Here is a 27,414-nt window from a genome sequence, read left to right as displayed (position 1 = left end):
TTAGGACTCTATGGTCCAGTTGAAGGCTGAGTGCCGAAACGCGTCGACCGTCCTTTTTTGCGTGTCCTTGAAGATTTTGATTGAATAAATACTTAAGGTGAACTCTCTGTGGTGCCGTGCTTTCCTTTGCTGCGACGAACCCTGGGACTCGGGGTGAAGCCTGAGAGAAGTTTCTGTTCCATATATATATATATATATATATATATATATATATATATATATATATATATATATATATATATATATATATATATTTTCTTTGATGATCTCACAAGCATTATTATGGAATTACTGCTTTCTACTCTGATTCAAGCATGTGAATCTATGAAAGATATCCCAATACTGGAGAACCACAGTTTACTTACAGTAACTTTTGTTCATATCGGATGGCTTGAAAAAGACTGAGAGGAAATATTTTTGCTGCACAGGTTTACCCTAAGAAATGCTTACTTCGACCAATATTATACATGCTTTTTGTAACAAGTATAACAAGATACCAACAAGCTATATAACAAAATTCTGCCAAGATGACACCAGTGTATACACAGTTTTTGTGTCCCAGCTTCCACTGGAGTGCTCTTGCCCTCCCCATCCTCTCGTGGCTTTGCAGCACCCCAAAGCATTTTCACTGATGGCTGTTCTTCTGCAACTTCACACACTTCTGCACACACTGCTTCTGTTGGAAATACTGTTCTGTGAATTTAGGCTATGTTTTAACCTGGGATCTGGATTTGGTCATGTGAACCCAGATCTTAAGATGCAGGAGTCCAGTCAATTCCCAGTTCCCCAGCAGGCACTCCCGCAGATCTGGCCATAGCCACTTATGTTTAGATGGCACTTAAAAATTGATATGGTATCAAACAATGGTGCAATTAGTGTTTTTATAAGAATTGTAAACATGCACTATCAATTTTGTGTTCATTATGGAAAATTAAAAAGTCTAGTGACACAGCCAATCAAAATTCAAGTTGAAAAAAGTAGCTTCCCTACCCTGTTACAAATTGGATAGCGCAGTTTAAAACAATATACTTTTATAGTTAGATCCTTTTTAATAAGTAAGTTGCAACCCTATCTTGGTTTTTCGCTTCAACATTAGCTCAGAAGAACTATATTCTTACTAGGAACACACTGTTTACCGACACAAACAGTGACTGGATCCAGGAAAGGTCAAACCGTTGACCAGTGGAAATGCCTTCTTTGAATGTAGGCATGCAGAATTTGGACAATATTCTCTTTGTCTGCCAAGGCTTAGAACTACACAGCAATGCACGTTCCTACTTCCTAGCTTCATGAAATGGGCAGTAAATTATCTGAGTGAAATCTGGGCACTTTCACCTTCTCCCCCAACAAACAGGTCTTTTATGAATTTGTAAGTATTCAAGTTTCTTAATTTGTATTTATTACATAATATCTTTTTAGGTCTCGCCTGGCGTTAGCAGCGAGTAGGCGCTGCTCTCGCCATGCGAGGGCTTCTTGGAAACAATACGGTTCCAGAAATCGTGTCTCTGCTCCGCCTGCGCTTTTTATTTGTGCGCGTCGTTTTGCGTCATTTATTATGCACAACACAGTGTAATGATTGCACCGGAGGCCTTTTAATCCCTCCTAGTTGTCACTGTGTCCGCTTTTGGCCCCGCCCACCGGGATTGGATCATTTACTTGCGAAGGGAGACAGTAATTAGCCGCTAAGCACTTTTCTTTTGCTATTACCACGTTTATCTGCCACTATGGCTGACGTGCCTTTCATTTCTCTGGCGCGTCTTGTTTATTGTTTTTATCGGATTGTAATTCCTATCGAAATTTGAGGCATGCGGCGACGGTATTTCGAGGACGAACGTGACATTCTCGTTATCGTGCATAATTTAAAACATCGCAAACGTGTCTAGTGTGAAATATATTCTTAAGAACAATAACCTAGAACAAATTGATCATCTTTGCTTATCTTTTTTTTAATCTGCTGCTGTTTAATGTTATTAAGACGTTAGCCTCCGTCGCACCATTTAACCGTATTGTTTAAATTCACTTGTTCCTCCTTGAGGCAACACCCAGCAAGTGCTCTCTGCCCCTTCCGCGAGGCTGGGTGTGCCTTGTGTTCGCAGGCTCCCATCGGGGTCCGGCTCTCTTAGGCAGGCAGTTATGGGCTTCTCTGTGCAATTTTTTAAACTAACAGTGGGCACAGCCGATCCTACAGTTTGGTACTTTTGTCGTTTTCCATTTGACATACTGTGTTGCTGTTCCACAGCGCTTGATTCTTTTCGTTCGGGCTGATTAAAATATGCTTTTATCGCACCCACCTTGCCAAAAATATGTTAAAGACAACTGCCCAGAAATGCTTAGACATCTTTCAAAAAGGGGTTCCCCACCCCCACCTCGATCTTTAAAGGGCTGCATGGCCAGAAAGTCATCGTTCTGCCCCTACAGACCGCTCCTTCCTATTCTGCTCACGGATGCCCTTTGTGTGTTTTTATTGTAGATTCCCGTGAGATTTCTGGGGTGTTCCTTTGGAAAGGGGGTGGTGGCAGGGTTTATTCTATCCCTAGGTGAATGTCTTTCTGAAAAGGGGGCTGTGGTGCTCAGCTCGATGGAATGTGGGGGTGCCCGAAGTACTGCCTTCCGTGGCTGCTATTAGGGCTGCAGCGAATTCTTTGTGTGATTGGTGAATCTTGGAAGGGTGGGTGAAAAGTTAGATGTGGGGTGCTAATATTTGGGGGGGGGCTGTTGAGAGACTGTTTCAGAGGTGAGGAGGCATCTGTTTAAGGGGGCAGCACAGAATGTTGGAATCATTGTGGGGTGCTGATTATAGGGTCATTCGCCATTGGAGGAGCAGACGGCTGTCGTGCTGTGGTGCCGTGTCAGGCAGCGGTCATCCCCAGCCATATGGGGGTTGTAGTAACCGCTCTCGTACTGTGCTAACAATTGCGATGTCATAGTACCAGTGCATTGGCAGCACTCGACGGGTCCCGCCAGTGGTAAAGACCAGATCAATAGCAACGAACCCTCCACCCCATCCTTGATTTCTGGGCTGACAACCCACTACCCCGCCTGCTCTAAGTACTGGGCAGTAACAATCCTGCATTCCTGGTGATGCCTTGTGTCATGCCACTCCTCCGATTCCCAGTGCTTCGATGTTGCAACCCTAAAGCGCAGGACTGTACCAACCACAACTACGCCAATGCCCGAAGTGAAAAGGTAACAGCCCTGACTGTGTAGTGCGGGGCTGGCTGTAATAACACTCCACCCTTGGGTATGAAATGCTCTGATCCCCACCCCCAACCTTCAGCAAAACGGTTCCACCCGGCACTCTTCCCATCTTGAAAGGCTGGCACGAGTACCCCTCCCCCACCGTCAAGCATTGAAAATGCAATAGGTCTCGCCTTTGATTAAGTTAAAGCCATTTGCTTTGCTAATGGTATTGTATAGCAAAGCAAATGGCTTTAACTTAATGAAAGGCGAGACCTATTGCATTTTTAATGCTTGTTTCTTTGTGCTCTGTATTTAAGTTTTATGAAATGTTTCCTATTTTCATGTTAATGTATAAAAATGTAATTCTGTTTTGTTGACCTCTGTCAAGGTCTATACAAGGGGTCCTTAACTTGTTGTCCATGGTCCCCCAGGGGTCTATGACGCCTACTGATGGGGTTTGCAGTTATTTACAAAATTTGATAACATTAGTAGATTAATAAAGTGTATATGCATAAAATACAGAAATGAAAATTTGCAATTTTAAAACTCTATGTAAATATGAAGGAATTTGACATTCCTGGGGTTAAAAATGTAGTTGGTACCCTTACCTGGATTTTTGGGAGCAGCTCAAGTATTGCAACTAGAGGTATGGACAATCCATGGGTTCAAAGAAGCACTTTTATGTGCTGACAAAAAGAATGCTTTCAGAACGAAAAAGTCAGTGATATGCTCAGCATATCGCTTTGTCCTTTAGAAATAAAACTACATTTTGAAAAGCTGATACCGTCCCATTTTATTTTTGTGTGTGTGAATTAAGGAAAATATTTCATGATTTGTGTATTTATGTATTCTGTAGTTTTCCTTATATTTTGAGGTTCAAATCATAGAAATTGGTTAGCCTGGGGTCCTTGCCTTCCCATAGTGATTCGCTTTGTACCCACATAAGTCAAAAAGTCAACAACCACTGGCCAATGCAAATAGCATTTGTCTTGTCTCTGCACATTTTCACGAAGTTTCAAAGTACCCTTCCACGGTGACTGGCCCTTTTACTTCAGTTGTTACACGGGACCTGGTCTTTAGTCTGTAGGCACTATTTACTTTGAGTTTCACTTACTGCAGGCCGGACATCCGCTGCCTCAGCTGAAACCGCGTACGTTTTTTTAAGCAGCATGGCCGCACCCTAACACGGGCGCCTGCTTTCAATCACTTTAACCTGGCATTATCTCGTATCTGTTTCAACCCCCCGCAGTAAAATGGATTTAGAAATGATTAGCGAATTACGTCATGTGAATTCCAGATAGCACATAATCATGTGCTAATGGGCTAAAGCTGACAACAGCACATCTTTGTTACATGTCATCTGTACTAAAGCCACCTGATGGGTTGTTTTCAAAAGCCTGTTTTATTAACAACACCACCACCATCAATACCACCACCACCAATACCACCATCACCACCGCCAATACCACCATCACCACCATCAATACCACCACTTCCACCAAACCACCACCGCCACCACCTGTACCACCACCACCAATACCACCAACACCACCACCATCAACACCACCAATACCACTATCACCACAACCAATACCACTACCACCACCAATATCACCACCTCCACCAATACCAATATCACCACCACCAATACCAGTACCACCAATACCAGTACCACCACCACCAATGCTACCAATACCAGTACCACCACCACCAATACCACTACCACCACCACCAATACCACCACCGTCACATCCAATAACACCACCACCAATGCCAACACCAATACCACCACCTCCAATACCACCACCTCAGCGCCTCTCGCTCACTAGTAATAGCAGGGGCACTGTACGAGGCTGGAGCTGCAGCCAAGACCATCCCTCCCTACATGCCTGCCTTACAGCACAGCCCGCCCTGCACCAGGAGGTGAAGCCAGGGCCCTACTACAGCTGGAGTGTTTTTTACTTGGCCAAAGATAGCAATGCCACACTGCACACTCAAATCACAGGAAATAAACGCTACCCCCCCCCCCCCCCGCTCTTCCTCCTGAGCGTCGACCGTGTAATCACAAAGCGAAAGGTGCTGGAGCACTTTGTTAGTGTTTATAGATCGGATCATATGTAACTCTAACTTCTCACCTTTTGTCTGTGTAATTTACAACACTTACACATCTTCTTCACAGCACTATTTATCACTACTTTGAAGACGTCGCAGGCCGGTCTCTTCCTCTGATATTTACAATCTAACGAGCGGTCGAGAAGCCCCTATATTGCAATGCAATAGGTCTCGCATTTGTGAGAGTTTAAGCTATTTGTATTGAAAATGACAATGCCTTTTATTTATGTTTTAAAACCCAAAACATAAATAAAAGGCTTTGTCACTTACAATACCAATAGCTCAAATTTGTGTGAATGCAAGACCTATTGCTTTGCAAATGTTTGTTTTAGAATAGCTGTTACTCTGTTGTACCCTGCACTGAATGCTGAAGCCAGGTTGAAACGCATCCTTGAGGTCATTCCTAGTTATGTAAAGTTTAAGTGCAGCCTCTACACTGCTTTCAGGGATGTTTAAAAGGATCGTTTAGTTGGAAACCGTAAGAATATTGTTGAGATCACCAGGTCCCACTCCTGTGGTGGGGTGTGGGGGTCGTTTTGTTGTTTTTTTTAACTGGAAGGCTTGCTTTATTTTTAGGCAGCCAAATCATCTAAATCTACCTTTTATCTGCCTGCCAGGAGTTCGCAATGGGATTTCTGGCAGACATGAACTCATTTAAAAGAGTGAATTTCTCCATCACAGGCATGGACAAAATGGCACTCAAAAATCACACTTCACCCAGGGGTGGGAAGTGGGCTTTCTAAGGGATACCCTTGCCCTGGATGTTTGGGAACGTCCTTAAATAGGCCGTCAGCATTTCCAAACTCTTTTCTGACCCCTTTCCACCCTGGAAAGGGTCAGAGATTTACCCCAGCAAAGGTCTGCAGTAACTTCCCTTGCAGCACTGTCCAAACGTGGAGAACTCTGCACAGCGGAAATAGAAGCATGCCGTAAATGCCAATAGACCTCTGCTTCCAGACACAGGCTTACTACAGGGAATATTGGTGAATAACACAAGTCGGAAGTGTATGTTCTGTTGGTGGCAGAGATCTCAGGTTGTACTTTTTTCAACTTTTTTTTTATTGAATACGAACCTGCCTCCTTTCTAGAGAGAAAAACGTGAAGCAGTAGTTTTTCTTCCAAGAAGCTAGTTTACCATTGAGGTTTAATTAGTTTTGTGTCCACAAAGGGATACGTAAATCCAGATAATATTCCAAGATACCTGCATCTCCACTCCCTGTTTTTAACGAGAAAAAAGAAAAGCAGAAAGTACCTAGTTTGATAAGGAATTCGGAACAGCATTTCCGGAAGCGCAGCGTCTCAGCCTCTGTGTTTTGCTAACCCTGTAGTGATATACCACAAACGTATATGTCACAGGGAACCTCGAGGTATCGGTCCATGTTAGGAACCTCGCAAACAATATCAAAGCTGCTGACGTGGACCAGTTTCTAGCTAAATCCGGGTTGCACAGGTGTCAGTGGGAGTCAGACCTTTTGCTGAGTTCAGGAGAGCCCCACAATAACTTCAGTGTGAGCAAAAGGTCATTTATTCACATATCCCTGGTCAGTTGTCATTAGGCCAGGGTGGATGAGTGTATGCATGAATTCCCTAGATATGTGTGTTCACAGGGCCCATATTTTCCTCTGGTCACTTTTTTCAAGTGACAAGGACCTTTTCTCCACCTACAAAGGGCTCCTATTATCTAGCAGATGTTGTTTATATCTGCATACCTTGTAACAAACTGTACTATCTTCCAAAGAATGGATTCAGTATTTGGTTATGAGTCCTTTTTTTCTGCACATACTATTTGAAAGCACTGTTATGTAAGCTAGACCCACAAAGTTATAAGGTACTTTTCTTTAGCTGTGTTGTGAGGGCATAGAGGCACTCACATTCTGATCCCCACATTCAGGTATATAGAGTTGGAGTCTCTTTGCCTATCCTTAAATTTGTATCCTATTGTGTCTTCTGGTGGGGAAGTGAACTCCGCCCATCCTTGTGGCTAGCATTGGTATTGAGGGCTACCCATACAGCTCTATTGCTGTTGGACATTTCTAACCAAGAGTTGGAATGTGAATGCAGACCGGATAAGAAATTCTGTGTTTTGTGGATTCAGTTTTGGGTAGTTCTAATCCGTTATAAATGGGAATTACAGATGGGTATTCTGAATGTATTGGTGATGGCTTATGCCCAGACTATCCTTCATGGCACCTAGAAGCATGGGTGGGACTCATCAAAGTATTGGAGCGGATGACGAGTTATACGTTTTAGCTTGCTGTGTACTAAAAAAAAAAAAATGGTGAACTGATAAAGCAAGTGCAACCTATGCTTTGTTAGATTGTTGAGGGGGTGGGGGGTTTTCAGTAAATTTGTGTCAAAGGGTGTTGATATCTTGAGTACGACTTTGAGGCATGCACCAGGATTGTCCATAACGCGGTATGTGTTGTCAACTACCAATGGTGTGGCTGTTTCTGTACTACAAACTGGCTGTGGCCTGGACAGGCATTCCACAAACTGGAGGGTTGTTTTCACTAACAATGCTTCTTAATTGGGGTGCAGAAACCAAAGTTTTTGTTGCTTAGTTCATCATGACTGCTCGCTCTAAGACTTAAGCTAGCAAATAACGCCCATATTTATGTTGAAAGCATGACCCCTTAGATTTAAGAAGACTAAAAACAAAGCAGGTTCTTGCCAAGTTTAATGTTTGCTAAGGTCTACAACAGACAGCATTTCGTGTTGACTTAGAATTTGGAATATAGCTGATTTTCAGAACCTACACCGTAGAATATATTTGCTGTGTGTGTATGTGGTTTGCTCTTCAGGGAAGAGTGCTTGTCTCGGAAAGCAGCAATGCAAAGGTTCCAACTTCGATTCATTGTGTTATTTCATGGTCTCTACAAATAGTTTGATCTGTCTGAAATGGATTTTTGCAATTCATTGTTGCCTTCTTCTAAAACAAAATTTGTAACATTGATTTGAAGCCTGATGTAAAAGAAACACCTTTTAAGTGTGTTTTTAAAGTACTCCGAAGTGGTGCACTTACACAGTAAACCATGTTCTACGTTTTCTAGTAGGAGTTCTACGCTGTTTCAAAAAGCATAAATTACAGCCGTGGACAGTGGTTTAACTCCAAAGTTATTGCGATCATTCTGGGTTTCATGGTTGATATATTTTTTGGGTGAAACAAATCAAAATGTTAAAAGAAGATTTGATTTGAGCAATAGTTTGAGTTAATCTTTACAGTGTTGCTGATAGTATGCTTTCATTTATGTTCTACCATTCATGCAGGTGGGTAGCATTTGATGGCGTGGATTTCAATGGACACCAGTATGTTTTAGAAGAAGGAACATATCCAGATTTATGTTCAATGGGATGCCAAGAAAACACAAGCTTTAGATCACTGCACATCATCGACTACGTGAGTATAGTATTTGAAATACTAAAAATGTTCAAAACAGTACTACAAATGTAATCCGCTTCCTGACTTTGGGACATTGTTCAGTAGGATGTTGGGAGAGATCTCTATAATTGGCATTTTTGGGCACTGTCAGTGCTGCAGGTTTGTTTTTTTATTTTGTTTTTCAATTGAGGATAATGTTATAATATCTTTGTGGAAGTACGCTTAAAGTTATTTTTTGTTGTGCTTTTTTTATTAGTATTTTCAGGTGCAATACGAACATTCATACAAAAATGACAGCTTTTTGGTACCACATACAGCATACACATCATGCGAGAGCGACGGTTACAGAGAGCTCATTAATACAATCTCATTAGAACTGCCGAGCCCTCGAGAAAGCCTGGAGAAGGGAGCCAACACCGGACAACATGACCACCCTCAAGCTCGCCACCCGGAAGCACCATCAACTAATCCACGCCACCAAGAAAACTGCATTCAAGGACCGGCTGGACAACAACGCACACAACTGCAAGGAACTCTTCAACATCGTGAAAGAGCTCTCCAACCCCAACGCCGGAAACAACGACATCACCCCATCGCAAGACCTCTGCAACTCCCTCGCCTCCTACTTCCACAACAAGATCGCTGACATACACAACAGCTTCACCCCACAAACAACGCCCCCCACGACCGCACCAACGCCCCCCACCACCACCCTCAGCGCCTGGACCCCGATCAACACAGAAGACACCATCCACACGATGAACTCTATCCACTCCGGATCTCCGACCGACCCCTGCCCTCACCACGTATTCAACAAGGCCGACGCTGTCATCGCACCCCACCTGCGAGACATCATCAACACCTCCTTCGACACGGCCACCTTCCCTGAGAGCTGGAAGCACGCCGAACTCAGCGCTCTACTAAAGAAACCAACAGCGGACCCCACCGAACTCAAGAATTACCGCCCCATCTCGCTCCTCCCGTTTCCAGCCAAAGTCATCGAGAAGACCGTCAACAAGCAGCTGGCCGCCTTCCTCGAGACGAATGGATCCCTCGACCCTTCACAGTCTGGCTTCCGAGCCAACCACAGCACCGAGACCGCCCTCATCGCTGCCACCGATGACATCCGAGCCCTGCTGGACAACGGAGAAACAGCGGCCCTCATCCTCCTAGACCTCTCCGCGGCATTCGACACTGTCTGCCACCGCACCCTAGTGCAGCGCCTCAGCAACGTCGGAATCCAGGAGAAGGCACTGGAATGGATCATCTCCTTCCTCGACGGAAGGACACAGAGAGTCCGCCTACCACCGTACAAGTCAGAGGCCACCGAAGTCATCTGCGGCGTCCCCCAAGGATCCTCACTCAGCCCCACCCTCTTCAACGTCTACATGAGCCCCCTTGCGGCCATCGCACGCCAACACAACCTCAACATCATCTCCTACGCCGACGACACACAGCTGATCCTCTCCCTGACCAACGACCCCGCCACCGCCAAAGCCAACCTCCACGAAGGGATGAAAGACGTAGCCGAGTGGATGATGACCAGCCGCCTGAAACTGAACTCAGACAAGACGGAAGTCCTCATCCTGGGCTCCTCGCCCTCCGCCTGGGACGACTCCTGGTGGCCCCCCGCCCTGGGCACCGCACCCAAACCGACAGACCACGCACGAAACCTGGGCTTCATCCTGGACTCCTCCCTCTCCATGACCAGACAAGTCAACGCCGTCTCCTCGTCCTGTTTCAACATCCTGCGCATGCTACGGAAGATCTTCCGGTGGATCCCCACAGAGACCAGGAAGACGGTCACCCAGGCCCTTGTCACCAGCCGACTGGACTACGGCAACGCCCTCTACGCCGGAACCACCGCCAAGCTCCAGAAGAGACTCCAGCGGATACAGAACGCCTCAGCCAGACTCATCCTCGACATCCCCCGAAGCAGCCACATCTCCGGACATCTGAGAGACCTGCACTGGCTCCCCGTCAACAAGAGAATCACCTTCCGCCTCCTCACCCACGCACACAAAGCCCTACACGACCAAGGCCCGAGCTACCTCAACAACCGCCTCAACTTCTACGCTCCCAAACGCCATCTCCGATCAGCCAGCCACGCCCTCGCCGCCGTCCCCCGCATCCGAAGAGCGACAACAGGAGGAAGGTCCTTCTCCTACCTGGCCGCCAAGTCCTGGAACTCCCTCCCTCCCGACCTGCGCCTGACCCAAGACCACCTCTCCTTCAGGAAGAAGCTCAAGACCTGGCTGTTCGAGCAGTAGCGGCACCCTCCCCCCCCCCCCCCCAGCGCCTTGAGACCCTCCGGGTGAGTAGTGCGCTTTATAAATGGCTTGATTGATTGATTGATTAGAAGTCTATCTGGTCACATCAGGTCTTGGTCAGTATACACACCAATTACCTCCCCCTCCCTTCTGCTTCCCCCAACTGCAGAAGGCTAAACCCTTCCCCCCGCTAAACCCATTAAGAGGAGCAGGAAAAGAAAAAAAGAACACGCTCTGGAACATATTTGGTGACAATAACAACAGAGTTATCAGTAAGTACAAGCAAATAATATTCAGCCATCATTTTCAATCAAAGGACCAGGACCCTTACTCAGCTGGATGTACAGTGGTTTCCATTTCACTTCAAAACGTAGCTGTGTTCCGTGCATGTTACTCATCAGTTGCTCCATGGCAAGGAGATTCTGCAATCTGTGATACCATTGTGAGTGCGCCGGCAGTCCTGTTTCCAATTGTGGGCTGTTGTCAGTTTCACGTCTCCAAGGTTCACGTCTCCAAGGTATTGGAGGCACATCTGCCACTCATCATATCATTCGTAAGAGCTGGGGTTTGAGGCCCAGAAGCATCACCTTTGGAGTAGCTGGGAGTGTATAGTTCAATGCTTTTTGTAATAACTTAGAGATTTCCTCCCAGAAGTGTCAGATCACTGGGAACCCCCGCCATATATGCAGTGTTGCCTCTTGTGCCCCACACCATCTCCAACATCTTGGGGATGCATTGTGGTACAAGAGATGGTTTGTGGGTGGTGTAAGGCCATCCATACCAAGCCTTGTAGTGTATTCCCATCCTTTGATGGAGGTGGTTGAGGAATGTATGTCCCTGTATCTGTCTCACCATTTGGCCTCTACTCTACAGCGTGTTCCCATTCCTTGTTGTGACACCAATTCTGTGGAGTGTCATAATATCTGTGCAGTGCCATATGTTGGTAGGAGTGTGTAGAAGCTCAATATTGTGCCTTGGATACCTTTCAGTTTAGGGAACAGAGTTTCAAAAGACGTCTTGGCCTTGCAGACTCCAGCTTGGATTGTAGGGTGCGTTACCAAGTGCTGAATCTGGGCATAGCAGAGTCTCAGGGCTCCTGTAGGCTAAATGATCCTTTGCATTGCAGAAACGTCTTGAAGGTTGCGGCCTCATACATGTCAGAGATCATCTTACAGCCTTCCTACCTCTATGCGTGTAAGCCCTCCCCCCCCACCCCCTCCGGGCTGGAGTAAACGCTGGGTTTCTGTGGATGGGTGTATAAGGCATGAACAGATACTCGGATAAGAGTTAGAGGGTCAATGGCACCTGTTAAGCCATACCAGATCCCAGAGAGGTCTCTGCACTACGACATGGTCCATTCCACGTCTTTCGTATTCCGAACCCAATGTGGACGGTTCCATTACTTGCAGTTGTGATGCTGCATCAGAATGAAGGATTTTGAGAACTGCCAAGCCTCTTTTTTCCCCACTAGTTTCTGAGAGATCTTTGGGGCACCTCCTCTCCAAACTCAAGACATAAGCCAATGTTGGATGTGCCATAGATAGGAGGGGTCAAGCCATAGCGGGGGGCTTGAAAAAGATAAAGAAGTTGTGGTAGGATGTTCATTTTTATAGCATTAATACTGCCCAGCCTGGAGAGCATCAAATTGCCCCAGGAGTGAAGATTGCCGTTAACAGGGAAGGGTAGTTGGCGTCAAAGTGTTCTCTCACAGTCTCTGCGAGCCAAACTCCCAAGTATTTAATGGAAGATTTATTCCACCTGAAAGGGAACAGTCTAGTGCCCTCATATGTTTCTAATGTCAGATTGAATACCTCGGATTTGACGAAGTTGATTTTATAGCCCAAGGCTGATTGTTCAGCTCGGAGTAAGTTTACAATAGCTAGAAGAGATGTGCAAAGAGATCCTCTTGTATTAGTACATAGGTCGATTTGCAAAATACTGTTCGATTTGCTAAAAGTCAGTGCACAGATTGAAATCACTTTGAATGAATCCAATGTACGTAAATCTAGATCCAAGTCTTTTAGTCACCTATACACAACCACCTGATTTTGTTTTTCTACCTAGTAGTTCCATGATGAACTGATCTGCTTTCTCGCCCCTCTCTGTTTTATTGATTGCTCTTCAAATGTTTTCTTTTTCATTAATACTTTAATGAAAAAACAAGGGGCCAGATGTACTAAGATTGGGAATAGTGATTTCCAAATTGTAATTTTCACACAATTAGGAAATCGCTATTCCGGATGTATGAAAGTTTTAATTTTAAATTAGCGATTCCTAGAGGTCGTAAATCAACCTACCTCAATGAATATTAATGCAGTAGGTTGCAATTTGTGACCCACTAGGAATTGCACCCTCACCGGGATGGTAGCCTGCTTAGGTCAATAGACCACCGTTCTGTAATTGCTTTTTAATAATGCAGACTTTGTTTTTTTACTTGACGCAGTCTGTTTCCCTTTCTTTATTTGTTTTTTGTTTGTTTTGTTTTTGTTGTTTGTTTAACCCCTTCGACGCTCATGACGGAACCGTTCCGTCATGACCACGCCCGCGCAGGTAACGGTCAGCACAGCCGGGGAATCCGCCCCGCATGGAAGGGGTTAAGAAGACAGTAGACTACTGCTTCCTCTTTAATAACCTTTTTTTTTTCCATTCAGTAAGGGTCCTCGGGGGACTCCTTCCCATTTGCGAATAGGTTACCTCTACATGCTTGTAATTGGTAATGTTTTGCAATCAGAATTAGGTCGCAAAACATGAATGCATACTATTCCGTTTTGGTGTTTAGAAGGGACACAGGAACATATTTCAGAATCACAATTTAATGTTTGTTCACGTGATAAGGTATTTTTGCAAGCAGAATCAGGCCATTTACGATTGCAAAAATACTTAGTATATTTGACCCAAGTTACTTTATTGTTCGTTAGTTATGGAAATTGTCCTTTTTTTCTCGCAAGTCCCTCCTTCTGCATTAGATAAAATTTCACATTTAAATTTGTTTTTATTTTTATTTATTCTCCTCTGTTTCTTGTCTGCTATTAGTATTCCATGCGATTGTCAAACAGTTTAGTCCTTGCATCATGAAGGTGCGGAATATTTCTGCTGGTGGCCTTGACTGACCATGCATGGCTTTATTTAGAAACTTGCAGTTCGATGTCATGCGTGGCTGTAGATACACATGCTCTGCATACTCCTGCCATCTAGTGTTGGGTTTGGAGTTGTATATGTTGTTTTTCTTCAAAGAAATTTTTTGAGTCAAGAGGCAGAGTGATAATGTGCATGGGCCTCGACTCCTTTGTTAAATTGTTTTCTCTCTGCTGTCTGGTTCAGAGGTGTGTGCCTCTGCTCTGTTTCGACTCCATTCGGTACGATTCTTCAGTTCTTAACTGTCTTTAACAGTATTGTTTTGGATTGTGCTTTTTCACTTCTGCACTGCTCTTGAATTTCGTTGGTTCGGCCTTCAACTGACCACCCTTTGGGGCGATGCCCATCTTGGGCCTACTCCCGCGTACACTCGCTTCCATCGAAAATGCCTTTCTGATTGAACGAATACCCTTCAGATTTTGCCCACGTTGCCACTCAAAATACCCGCAAACCGATCAACACCTTGTGTGCAATTGTGCCTTTTGCCTGACCATCATGAAGCCGAATGCAACACGTGCAAGTCATTTCGGTCCAAGAAAACTCTATGGGATCGAAGGGCTCGTCGGTTGGAAATGTCTCACAGAAGCGGAGATGACACTCCCCACATTTTCGTCAAGGAGCATTCCCGGGAGGAGCCAGCTGCAGAAAATGAAGGGGGGGAGGGGGGGTTTCTCCCCTGAGGAAAGCTCCAACATGGAGGTGGATATGAAGATGCGTAGCCTTCCACCCGGCAAGCGCATGAGCACTGTGGCCCCACACCACGCTCCAATACTCAAGCAGACCTTAAAACATTCGACCTTCCCGCTCTTAGAGGTTGCCAGATCACCACTGCCTTCTGGCCATGGTTGGAACCAAAAGATGCCCCGCCCTATGGGCCGCGACCAAAAATTGATGGCAAGCCTTCAACATCAATTTCTTTGGACCAAGAGAATGCAGCCTGATCTTCTGGATAGTGCTGGCAGCCGACCCAATCAACCTTGGTGTCGAACAAAAAAACCTATTTCCTCACCAAAAGCTTCGGTACTGAAAATTAGAGTCGAAAGCCTCTAAACCTTTATCGTCTTCCATGTCTCCGGTCGAGCCCATTCGCGAAAAAATGGGCATTCACCAAAGAATTAAAATCCAAGAAGGTACAGGGTGGATACTTGCTTCTCCACCACCAAAGAGGAGGCTAACCTTCCAAGAGGCACTGGTGGACAGTCCTGTTCCTAAAAAGGGAAGAGGAAAGGTAATGCCACCAGTCCTACACACCGGTCTGCACCTCCATCACCACCACCCCGCCTACATCTTCACCTCCTAACCCACTTGATGCTTCACCTCCAGGGTCACCAGGTACAGATGATGGGGAGATACAATGGCCAGTAGGGTCTCCTGACCTATGGGATGCATGCAACACTGATCTCATTACCCCCAATAATCCGGATCTCTATCCCGCTCGCCCCTCCTAACCAGAAGATGCCACTTCTTTTCAGCAAGTTATTGCTAGAGCATCAGCTTTCCATAGGGCCGAGCTGCACAGAGTCCCTAGAATAGTGCTTTTTGTTTGACACCCTCTCTTCCACACGCAGGGACACCCAGTATTAGCCTATGCTTCCCGGCATGAGGAGACACGTTGAGGATATTTTTAGAGAGCCAGTCCGTGCCCAAATCATCCCATGGATGGACAAAAAATATAAGGCAGCTCCTTCTGACCCACTCTTTATCAGGAGTCAAGTTCCACCTTACTCCATCGTTGCAACTACTGCTCGTAAGAGGGCTAACAGCCCGGCTACTGGGGATACTCCATCTCCTCAGAAGGAAAGTAAGCGCATAGATGCAGCTGGGAAAAGGGTCAAAGCACAGTCAGCTAATCATTGGCATATTGCCTATTCACAAGCCCTTTGGGCCTGCTATGATAGATAGAGCCCATTGAGATTAGATGGAGGAACTCTTACGGTGGGTCAGTCTATTAACAACAAATCCATCTGATGCACACCAGACACAGCGGATACGGCTGCTAAGGGTGTTAATACCAGCCTGCTTCTTATACCCTGACCACTGCAAATACCTCAGATTTGTCATAGCAGCAAACACTACCAATTCAAGGTTCTTCCATTCAAGTTGATTACAGCACCTCGAGTTTTCACAAAATGTTGGGCAGTGATCGCAGCACATCTGCGAAGACCAAACGTTCACATATTCCCATACCTGGCCGACTGGCTTATCAAAGCCAGTACCCACCTACAGTGTCAACAGGACACTCAATTGACAGTGGATCTACTTCACAGACTAGGTTTAACTATAAGTATCCCCAAGTCTCACCTTCAACCTCTTCAAATTAAACCTTACTTAGGAGCAGTCCTCAACACACAGTTAGGATTAGCTTGTCCCAATCCTGCTTGAGTTCAGAACTTTCAGGTAACTCTACCACAGTTTCAACCAAGCAAAACTCTCACAGTAGGGACTGTAATGTGTCTGCTAGGAATGATGGCCTTTTGCATTGTCATAGTTTCCGAAGTAAGGCTACACATGTGTCCCCTACAGCAATGTCTAGCTCACCAGTGGTCTCAATCACAGGGTCACCTCAAAGATCTAGTGTTGATAGACTGCCCCACTCCCCATCTCTGCAATGGTGGAACACAAACAACCTGTTCTAGTGGCATCCTTTTCTGGACCCTGTTCCTCACCTTGCTCTCACCACAGACACATCAGAGACTTGTTGGGATGTCCATCTACAAAAATTCACAGTACAAGGTCGGTGGGATGCCAGACATTAGTCCCTACACATCAAGTACGTGGAGCTTCAGGCAGTCATCCTAACACTAAAAGCTTTCCTTCCAACCCTATAAGACAAGGTTGTCCTAGTTTGCATGGACAATATAACAGCCATGTAATATCTACAGAAACGGGGGGAAAGACAGTCTTCTCAACTTTCACGCCTGTCTCAGACCAAATTGAACTGGGCTCTTCAACATCACGTTCATCTGTTGGCAGAATATCTTCCGGGCTAAACAGTTTTGCAGACCAACTCAGTAGGATGCAGCAACATACCCATGAGTGGGAACTCAACCCACAAGTGCTTTTTCCCTACTTTCAAAAATGGGGGGTTTCCTCAAATTGACCTGATCTCCACAGCCGAAAGCACAAAATGCTAAGACTTCGCCTCCAGGTATCCACACCCACTATTCAGGGGCAACACACTATGGATGAGTTGGTCAGGGATATTTGCCTACACTTTTCCACTTCTCCCTCTCATTTCATTTCCGGTTAGGCAAACTTCTCTCACCATGATCTTGTAGCTCCCACTTGGGTGCGTCAGCCCTGGTTCACAACACTACTAGATCTCTCAGTGATTCGACACAAGGATTTCCCTAACAGGTCGGATCTTCTCACTCAGAATCAAGGACAAACCTAGCAGTTTGATTCCTGAGGTCATAGAGTTTGGCTATCTTAACTTACTTCAAGAATGTATGAACATTCTCAAGCAAGCACGCAGACCCAGTAAGAGCCTGTTATGCTGCAAAATGGAAGCGTTTTGTTTGCTACTTCTAACTCCAACAAAATGATCCTATGAAAGCCACGATGTTAGACTTATCTGCTACCTACTTCGTTTACAAAAGGCTAATTTAGCCTACACTTCCATTAGGTTACACCTTGGTGCAATGGCTGCCTATCTCCTAAATAGAAAACATCTCTTCACTATTTCGAAATCCCAGTCATGAAGGCATTCATGGAAGGTCTTATGAGTCATTCCTCCTTGGGTTCCTCCAGCACCTCAACATTGTTCTTACTAGACTCATGGGTCTCCCTTTTGAGCCTCTTCACTCATGCCCATTTCAATTTCTTTAATGGGAATCGTCATTCTTAGCTGCCATTACCTCACTTAGGCGTGTTAGTGAGCTCCAGGCTTTAACCTTAGAAGAACCCTTTTTCCAAAATTAATAGAAACAAACTGGTTCTTCATAGCAATCCTAAATTCCCACCGAAGGTAATCTCACAGTTTCACCTCAATCAGGCCATTGAGCTCCCAGTTTTGTCCCCACACCCAGATTCTGTTTGCGGAAAGGACTCTTCACACCCTAGACATTAAAAGAGCACTCATGTTATACATAGAACTAAAGTTTTCAGAAAAACAAAGCAACCTTTGTAGCTTTCTCTCCATCTCATAAATGCAACCCCATATCCAAATCAGGCATAGCCAGATGGATAGCCAAATGAATTCAAATTTGCTGCATTAAGCCAAAAGACATTGACCTATTACTCACAGAGCACACTGTACTCATAAAAAGGGAGCCACTATGGCTTTTCTCTGAAATATTCCTATAGCTGACATCTGTAAGGCAGCTACATGGTCTATACCACATACATTCACCAAGCAGTATTGTGTGGATGTTTTAGCTCGCCAAACAAAGTCAGGCAGTGCTATGTACCCTTTTTCAAACTACTGCAACTCACACAGGCTAGCCACTGCTTCTCAGGAGGGACTGCTTACAGTCTATGCAGAGCATGTGTATCTACAGCCACACATGCCATCAAACTGATTATGTTACTTACCCTGTAAGCATCTGTTTGTGGCATGTAGTGCTGTAGATGCACATGCGCCCACCCTCCTCACTGGACGCCTGTGGCCATTGTAGTTACATTATATTTGCATTTATCATGGATATCACATTTCTGACGCATTCCTTACTCTTTTCTCACCTGCCCGCGGGAAAACAATCTAACAAAGGTGTTGATGCCCACGCACATTATCACCAAGAGGAGGAGGCCCTGTTCCTTGTGACTCAAAAAACTTCTTCGAAGAAAAACAACTTGTACAACTCCGAACCCAACACTAGATGGCAGGAGTATGCAGAGCATGTGAATCTACAGCACTACATGCCATGAACAGATGCTTACAGGGAAAATAACATAATCCTTCTGCTGCCATCTGTTGAGTCCTTAATTCATTTGCACAATCATCCTGCGTCATAAGAGTGAATCTGCAAGTGACAGTCTGTTTCGTAGTCAATTGAGGCAGATCAGGCATAGACAAATCCAGTTTGCAGATTACTGCCGTAGTCATGAACTCCCAAACATGAAGCGCTACTGCTCAGCTTATACACATGTCAATATTTTCTCACACATGAATTTTAATTCTGAGGTTATGAATTTGACAAACCTAATGCTATGCTGGCTCCAGGCAGTCTCCCAGACCTTAGTTATGTTTGCCATGAGTCGTTACATGGTCATTCAGGTTTGAGCTAAATCCTGTGAAAGGGCTGAGAATAACAAGAAGTGCACAAGATCAAAAGGAAGAAAGGTAAAACAAACAAAAAAAATGGTAGCAAGCTCAGTAGTGGATTCTTGCCTATCCAGCTGTTACAGGTTTCAAAGAAGAAAATGTTCTTAGGAACCTGAAGCATTCTCATTTGGTGCACTATATAATCCCCACCCCGAGCAATTTTGCCTGCCAAAGTACTTTAAAGTTGATTTTAAGTAGGCTGTACTTGGTTTAGCTGTATTATATCTTTTTCCCTTTGTGCTTTAATTTTTTGGTGCCAGAGTAAGCAAAAATGTGTAGCATTCTTTTTTGCTTAGATTTGCATGCGATTGATGTTGCAACGTTTTACTTTTACACTGGCTGGTTGGATTTGCTTCTGTTTCTTTTTTCCTTCTCTCTTGTCTTTTCTTGTTTTTCTGTTTTCTGAGACCCATGCAGTTTATGTACAGGTCTATTTTCTTGGGTCTGGGCTTACTGGTTGTGAACAAACAAGTTGATTGCGTTATACCATCAAAAATATATTTGACTTTTTGCCCATTTGGACTACCACAGAGGAATGTTAACCTGCAAGTCTGCACAAGCTAAAAAAAATGTAAGAAGTGTTAGATGATAGGATAAGCTACACCATTATTAGCATAGAAGGAAGGGAAGGACTATTAGACTGATTTAGAGGTTTCTCTCCTCGGCAAAGGCGTTTGTCCCAAATCTCTCATGTTGTAATCTCTCTGCCAGCTCAGCAAATGTTTTTGCCACCAAAGCCACTGCCTGTGGCATTGGGGGAGGTTTTTGAGGTTAAAAGTGCCTGGCAGAATATCTGCCATTACCCATCACGGTTGGCAGAATAGTTGTCCTCATGTGTGGTCGCTGTAAAGGTACCGCCAAAGTGGGGTTACATTGTTGAGTGCCCACATACATAGTCTTTCTATAGTGTTGTATGTTGGCTGCCTGGCTTACACTTAACAGGGCTGTTATACTGTTCTAGATGCAGAAGGGGATTCCTTTCTTTTTTTTTTTTATGGCTACCCTCTTTCAAATGAGGCTGTGTGTTTCCAGGTATAGTTCAATATAACGAAGATGAAAACTCAGCACCAGTGGTGCATGCTGGCTAGAAAAAAATAATTACTTAAGTCACTGGATGGTACAGACCTGGGCCTGTGTTATACATAGGGTGCACTGTGCCAGTTTGCACCACCGATGCAGACCAGGATAGAGCACCTTAAATTCATAAATGTGCTGCCCCGCGCAGCGATGAACTCGCGCCTGCCCTAGGGGTAAACAAAGCAAACACAAGGAGATGATGGACGGAGCGCTGAAACATTTCAGACACTCACCCCCCAGTCACAGATCTGGGTTTAATCCATCATCATTATTTAGCTCCCTTCGCCACCCCAGTTCAGACCCAGCCATATGCAAATCTGTCTTGACCCTGTGCCTCATGGCAACAGTCCAGCCTGAACTGCCAAGCCTGGTCTTCTCTGGACCGGAAATAAGCATCCTGGGACCATGACTGGGGGTGAATGTTTTGATTTGTTCTTTATTCCGTCCATCAATTGTGTTTTGCCCTAGGAGCAGGGCATTCAGTGAAAGATGAAGCTGCTACTTACAAGCCACACCATATTTCACAGTGCAGCCGCTGGCTTTTGAAAGGAAGGCAAGAGATCCCCCTACAGACAGGTACAGTGAGTGACTGCACTCGTCTGCAGGGTAATATCTGGTGGGGATCCATGTGACTCAATTTCCCTCCTTCAGAGGGCTGCCCTCAGAGGGCGCACTGATTGTGGCCCACTTCTTTGTTACGTACTCTCAGTGCGCCTCCTAAGGGCATGTTTACCTCTGCATTCGCATCCATAATAGTGTGTGGGCGCAGAGGCAAAGTGATTCCCTCATTTGCATTAGCTGCGTTCGTTGCGGAGTGGCGAACATAGGAATCGCCAACAGCCCCCGCCCCACCCCCCTTACCGATGCCCGCCGCTGTCAGGCAGCAAAAGCAGTTACCTCCACAGGTGGCAAAAGGTGTAGCTATGCCACTGAACCCAACCTACCATACTCAGTCTTTTTTGATGCCCTCGTAACAGTACCCATAGGGCATCTTGCAGCCCTACCCAGCTAGTACAGCATACAGATCATAGAATCCATGTATGTGGAACCTGTGACATTACATAAGAGTATTGTGTGAGGACACCTACCCCTGTTAACCACTGATGGAGACAGGGTATATGTTTCTGGAAGGCCCTCTGTCCTCTGTCTATCAGACCACTGCTAGCTGCGCAAATCTAGCTGCCATCTCCAGCAAGCATTTGCTTGACTTTCGAACATGATGAATTGTCAGAACATGCATTCTTGTGATTGTACATGTATCCACACACTGTGCCCAATACTTCATTCAATGTACTGACAGGCAAAGAAAATGGCCCCTGTACTCTGAACCCTTTGAGAATGATCTACAGCTATGCCCAGTAGTCACATAGGGCAGGGCATTCATCCATGTGCTAATTCCCATACCACAGTTCAATAACCTTCTTGTCAGAGGATGTGGCTTCTGACCACACCCTTTGCCTAGTCCCCATTCCCTCAGATTCCCTGTCCTTTGCCCAGTAGTCATGCTTATAGGCTAAGACTCTCTCCTTTTTTTAAATTATTTTTTTTACTCTTCTATTGCTCCCTAGTTGGAAGTGATCTGACCTGAGTGAGTTAAAAACTGTACTTTTATTCCGACTTTTAAGAGTCAGCAAATGGTTTCTTATTCACCACTATTAAAAAGGGATGACAACAAATCGGCAGATGAACCCACAAGTCTCCAACATATTATATATATTTTTTTTTAATGGTTTTCCAATAGGGGGCCTATTTAACTTTCCCTTTACATTGTGGCGGTTAGTGTGCCCACTGTGCTCCACGTGGCTGTACATTTATTTGATCTTCTAGACCTGTTGAATTGATGATTCTACATTTAAAATCTGACTCTGACTCATGAGCCAAACAATCTGATGTCAATTCTTGTTTGTTTTTTCTTTATGATAGCAGGTCCTTTAGTTTTTGTCATAAACTTATGGATAAGTTACCTCCACGTTAAAGAGAGATTATTACTTGCATACTTTTATTGGAGAGTTTTGTGCAGAAATATCCGTCACAGAGTTCAATCAAAAGACACTTTTCCTGAAGGAACCAACAATTTAAAAATCATTGCAGAAGCCTAAAGCTGATTTTTTTGACATACAGATCAGAGTCAGAAATAGTTATGTTCCTTCCTTTGTTTTTTTCACTAATACCCTACACATCAGAAAGTCTGTGAATTTCCAATTAGCATCTGGGGATTAGTATAAAAAGTGCACTGACTTCGATCTAATGTTGCTACTCTATCTTCTAGATCTGGTATGATCTTTAAGTAAGTTGTCACAGCTTTCAGGTCTGCTGCAGGGGCAAAATGAAATCTGTGAAGGAATGTAATAAAATACCTATTCAATTCTCAGGCAGGATGATGTCAATTTTTTTTGTTTTTAGACATATTTTATTGGTCAATTTGCATATATTGCGCAGGGCTCTGCACTCCAGAGTCATCTGCCAAAGCAAACCAAAGACAAGCATTACAGCAAACGACCCCCCCCCCCCCTCCATGAACAACAATACAAAACATAGTAGCATTTGATGATTTTGCACTACACCCCCAACTCCCTCCACCCACTCCCCCCAAAGTTTGCAATGGTCAATACCCCCCCAACTGCAGCATCAAAGAAACAATCCACAGGTCCTAACCCAGGCTCGCCAAACCTCCCTGCTCCTACCCTCTCCTCCCCCTATGCTGGATCCCGGACTTAAACCGATATCGAAGGCTCCTCCATTACTGGAGGTTCCAGCCAGAGGCCCCGGTACTCCGCCCATCTCTTCCATATTTTATAGTGTTTGCGCGAGCACCCCCTGGCCACAAAGTTGGGCTGCTTCAGACCCATGCAGAAGTCTAGGCCATTTTTCCAGGTTGCCACGGAGGGAGCCCTCGTCACCTTCCAGGCCTTGGCAATATCTCGTTTCGCCAAAGTTAGGTCCAGGAGCAGGAGGTGTCGTTTATATACATGTACCCCCACCATAACATGTAGCAGCGCCAGCTTTGGTGTTCGGATAAGCTCCCATCCCAGAACCTCTGAAAGACAGGCGAAGACCCCCCTCCAGAAGCGGTCTAACGCCGTGCATTGCCAAACTGTGTGTATAAATGTACCCTCCGCCCGTCCACAGCGAAGACAGTCCGGGGATGCGATCATCCCCGCCCGCCACAATCGTGTCCTGGTGAAATAAACTCTGTGTAGGTATTTGAATTGGACTAGACGTAAGCATATTGCTATGGCCGCCACCCGCGGGGCTGCCAGGGCCTCCGTCCAATCCTCCTCCTCCAGCCCATCCACATCTGCCTCCCAGTCCCCCCGGAGTTACTGTAGTGTAGGGGAGCAGTGTATGACCAGGGACCGATAGATACGCGAAATCTTTTTGTCTAGTAAGACCCCCATAAAAACCTTCGCTTTAACAGGGCTAAATTCGGGTATGGACTCCAGGCCCTGCAGACTAGGGGACAACGCATGGCGCAGCTGCAGATAACGATAAAATTGAGCCTGAGGCATATCGAACTCCTCCTGAAGATCACAAAAGGATTTCAGAGTCGTGCCCCTCAGGACATCACCCAGGGTGGAAATACCGATGGCATCCCATCCCCGAAACACCGGAAGAGCCGCCAATTGGGGCAAACGCCCATTATCCCACAAAGGAGTCTCACGGGTCAGGACTTTCCACCAGCCCATGCGCCGCAGCGCCTGCCTCCAAACCATGAACACCACTCGAGTGGCTGATGGCAGCGCACTCTGCAGCCGTGCCGAGTATAAAATTGTATGCGGGTGTGGTTCCCCATGAGATAACGTTCCAGGGCGTACGCCGGGTCCCCCCTCTCCCCATACCACCACTCGTTAAGGACCAGCAGGTGCGAGGCCTGATAATACGAGAAGAGGTCCGGGAATGCCAGTCCCCCACTATAGGTAGATAAGAAGCATATTCGTATGGCCACTAGCACTGCCTCCCCTTCCCATAGAAACTGTTCCAATAAAGAATTCACCTCCCGGAACCATCGAGGCGGAATCGGCTATGGGTGATTCTGTATCTGATAGAGAAGTCGGGGGAGCGCCACCATCTTGAAGATTGCAGATCGACCAAACAGTGTCAGGGGCATGCGGGACCAGGACTTAAGGTCCGCCAGAACGCGATCCCACACAGGTGTCAAATTACGCTCCCATGCCACCGCTGGTACATCCGACAGTACCACCCCCAAATATTTCAAGCCACTTGCAGCCGACTGGACCTTGGTCGCCCACGGGCCCACCCCTGTCTGGCCTCCCAACACCCACAGTGTGGATTTGCTGGGATTCATATATAGACCCGACGTTTCCCCAAAGATCCGCGTTATCTGCAGAAGCCGTGGCCCCATCCTGTCAAGTGCCGTCAAGAGGACGTCGTCTGAGTATAACGCTATTCTATCAGATTGGTCCGTGCCCATTCAAATCCACGTACCTGGGCGTCTACCCGCACCCAGACCGCCAAGGGCTCCATGGCGAGAGCAAACAGATAAGGCGAAAGGGGGCATCCCTGCCGCGTTTCCCTCTGAATAGCAAAGATGGAGGAGGTGGCACCCGCTACCCGCACCAACGCCGTCAACCCCGTGTACAGTAGGAAAGAAACCGTGGACCCAGATTAAGTCTAGGAAGCAGAGCAAACAGGTAAACGCAACTCAAAGAATCAAACCCCCTGTCCATGTCTGCCAAAAGTATTGCCGCCAGTTCCCCCAACCGCTGGATCACCGCAATCGCCACCTGCGCCCTTCTAATATTGTGCCGGGTGGCCCGCTGAGGCATGAACCCCGCCTGATCAGGGTGCAAGACTGATGTGATATGAGGCAATAGTCAATTGGCCAGCGCCTTCGCCAGAACTTTGGGCTCCACATTTAAAAGAGATATGGGGCGGTAAGAGGCAAGAGGTTCCGGGGGACGCCCGGGCTTAGGGAACACCACCACTTCTGCGTGTCTCCAGTCTGGAGGAAGCAAGCCCCTGCCCCGGGCCTCCTCCACTACCGCACCGTAATGTTGAGCCAACTGCACGTGGTACCGACGGAAAAACTCACTCGGAAACCCGTTAGGTCCGGGAGCCTTCCCAGGGTTAAGTTCCCCCAGGGCCGCTCCCAGTTCTTCGTCTGACAAGGGGGCCTCCAGCCTATCCCGCAGCTCGTCCGATAGCGCCCTGGGAGGCAAATCTGTAATACATTTCTCAACCATATCAGCCGACAGACACTCCCTGAGGGCATAAAGGTCCGCAAAATATGTAGCAAAACTCTCTGCAATGGATGGAGGATCGGTAATCGGGTTCCCCGCAGTGTCTAAAATGCCTGGCAGGGCTTGAGCATGAAAGGTGCCCTGGCAAAGGCGATGCAACATCTTGCTCGATTTGTCCCCCCATTGGTACACTCTGATGCGTGTTGCCAGCCATACCTGCCGTGCCTCATCCATCAGCAGAGCTGCACACTCCCGTTGAGCCCACAGCAACCGTCGCACTCCCAGATCACTCCCCGACTCTCGGTTTTGTCGCTCAAGTATCTCTATGTTCGCCTCAGCGCGGGTCAGATTCTCCCTATGCTTCCTGTGAGCCGCTGTGCACCAAGAGATGTCCACCCCTTGCAGTGTGGGCTTCAACGCCTCCCACAAAGTGGCCGCACTAGAAACGGATCCCACATTTGCCGTCAGATACTGAGCTATGGCTTCGCCCATATGTGCTGCATATTCCGCTTCCTGGAGATTCCATACCATCAGGCGCCAAGGAAACGGCTGCCTTCCCCTGCCTGCTTCTAGTTTTAGGAGCACTGGGGAGTGATCCGAGAGCCCCCGGGGGAGAATCGTCGCCGCCGCCACCCTCCCAGCCATCGCCCGGGGAACAAAGATGTAGTCCATTCTAGAGATGGAATGGTGGACTGCCGATAAGTACGTATACTCCCGAACCGCGCCATGAGCCCGCCGCCATGTGTCCACCCAGTCCAGTCCCGTCACCAGAGAATGTAGTTTGGTTGGGAGATCTCTCCCACGACCCTCCACACCCCCTGTCCTGTCCACGCTTGTGTTCATAACATCATTCCAGTCCCCACCCACCACAAACATTCCATCCGGCATGTCGGCCCACAAAGATTGTAGCTGCTCAATTAAATTCCACTGCAACGGGGGAGGGGCATACACACTACCTAAGATCAAAGGATCCTCCCCGACCCTTCCCCGGATAAACAGGTAGCAACCCTGCCCATCAATCCACTGCTGCTCGTGCGTGTAGGGGATCCTACGATGTGTCAGAATAGCCACGCCACGAGACCCTCTCATAAAGCCTGCATGAAAGACCTGTTGGAACCCATAACGCTGCAAGCAAAGGGCCTTTGTGCCCATGAGGTGGGTCTCCTGCAACAGCAGAATATCTGCCTTCGCCCGCTTCGCGTGATAGAGTATGGCCCCCCGCTTAACCTTGTCTAGGACCCCTCGTACGTTCCAACTCAGGATACAGAGACCACCCTGCGTCCCCTGCCCACCATCAGACATTTCAACCATGGGGGGTTGCATCACTATCCCATACTATCATGGAGCCTCGGAGGCATGTGTACAACCTGCATTGGACCTGTAATGGACGTGCGACCTGAAACCAACAACAACCCTTCCCCAACAAACCCCCCACCCCATACCTCAAAAAAACCCTTGAAGTATCTGTCGCGGCTAGACTGGCCCCCACCCCCTAACGGGGGGATGTGAACCACCCCAACCAATGGATCCCCAAGTCACAGCCCATAACCTCCGTGCAGGGCTCCCGCCAGCTCCCATCCGACGATAGGTCAAGCCCAGTTCAGGACATCCCGGTTATCAGTAGTTGAAGTTTCACAGCGCAGCACCTACGTCCTCCGTTAAGGATTCAATGTCTGTCCCCAAGGGCTGGTCCCCCTCGGCCGACGGCACTACCAGACCACGAGCGCCGCCGGGACCTCGATCGTCTGTCCCCTTTCTGCATCAGGCCACAGGCCCCCCCCGCTGCATCCCCCGAAG

General features: G+C 46.7%; 1 protein-coding gene across 5 annotated transcripts in view; it reads left to right on the top strand.

Moving 5' to 3' along the window:
* Nucleotides 1-27,414, top strand: part of CRYBG1 (crystallin beta-gamma domain containing 1) — a 901,344-nt gene that overhangs the window by 841,097 nt on the left and 32,833 nt on the right. For all 5 annotated transcript variants that reach the window (XM_085611232.1, XM_085611231.1, XM_085611233.1 and 2 more), the window contains one exon: nucleotides 8,560-8,689. In XM_085611232.1, coding sequence (XP_085467358.1) covers nucleotides 8,560-8,689 — 130 coding nt within the window. The remainder of the gene's footprint in view (nucleotides 1-8,559; nucleotides 8,690-27,414) is intronic.

The sequence above is a fragment of the Triturus cristatus genome, chromosome 6 (assembly GCF_964204655.1).
Source record: "Triturus cristatus chromosome 6, aTriCri1.1, whole genome shotgun sequence".
Taxonomy (NCBI): Eukaryota; Metazoa; Chordata; class Amphibia; order Caudata; family Salamandridae; genus Triturus; species Triturus cristatus.
The sequence above is the reverse complement of the archived record's forward strand: the minus strand, read 5'-3'. Positions and strand labels throughout refer to the sequence as shown.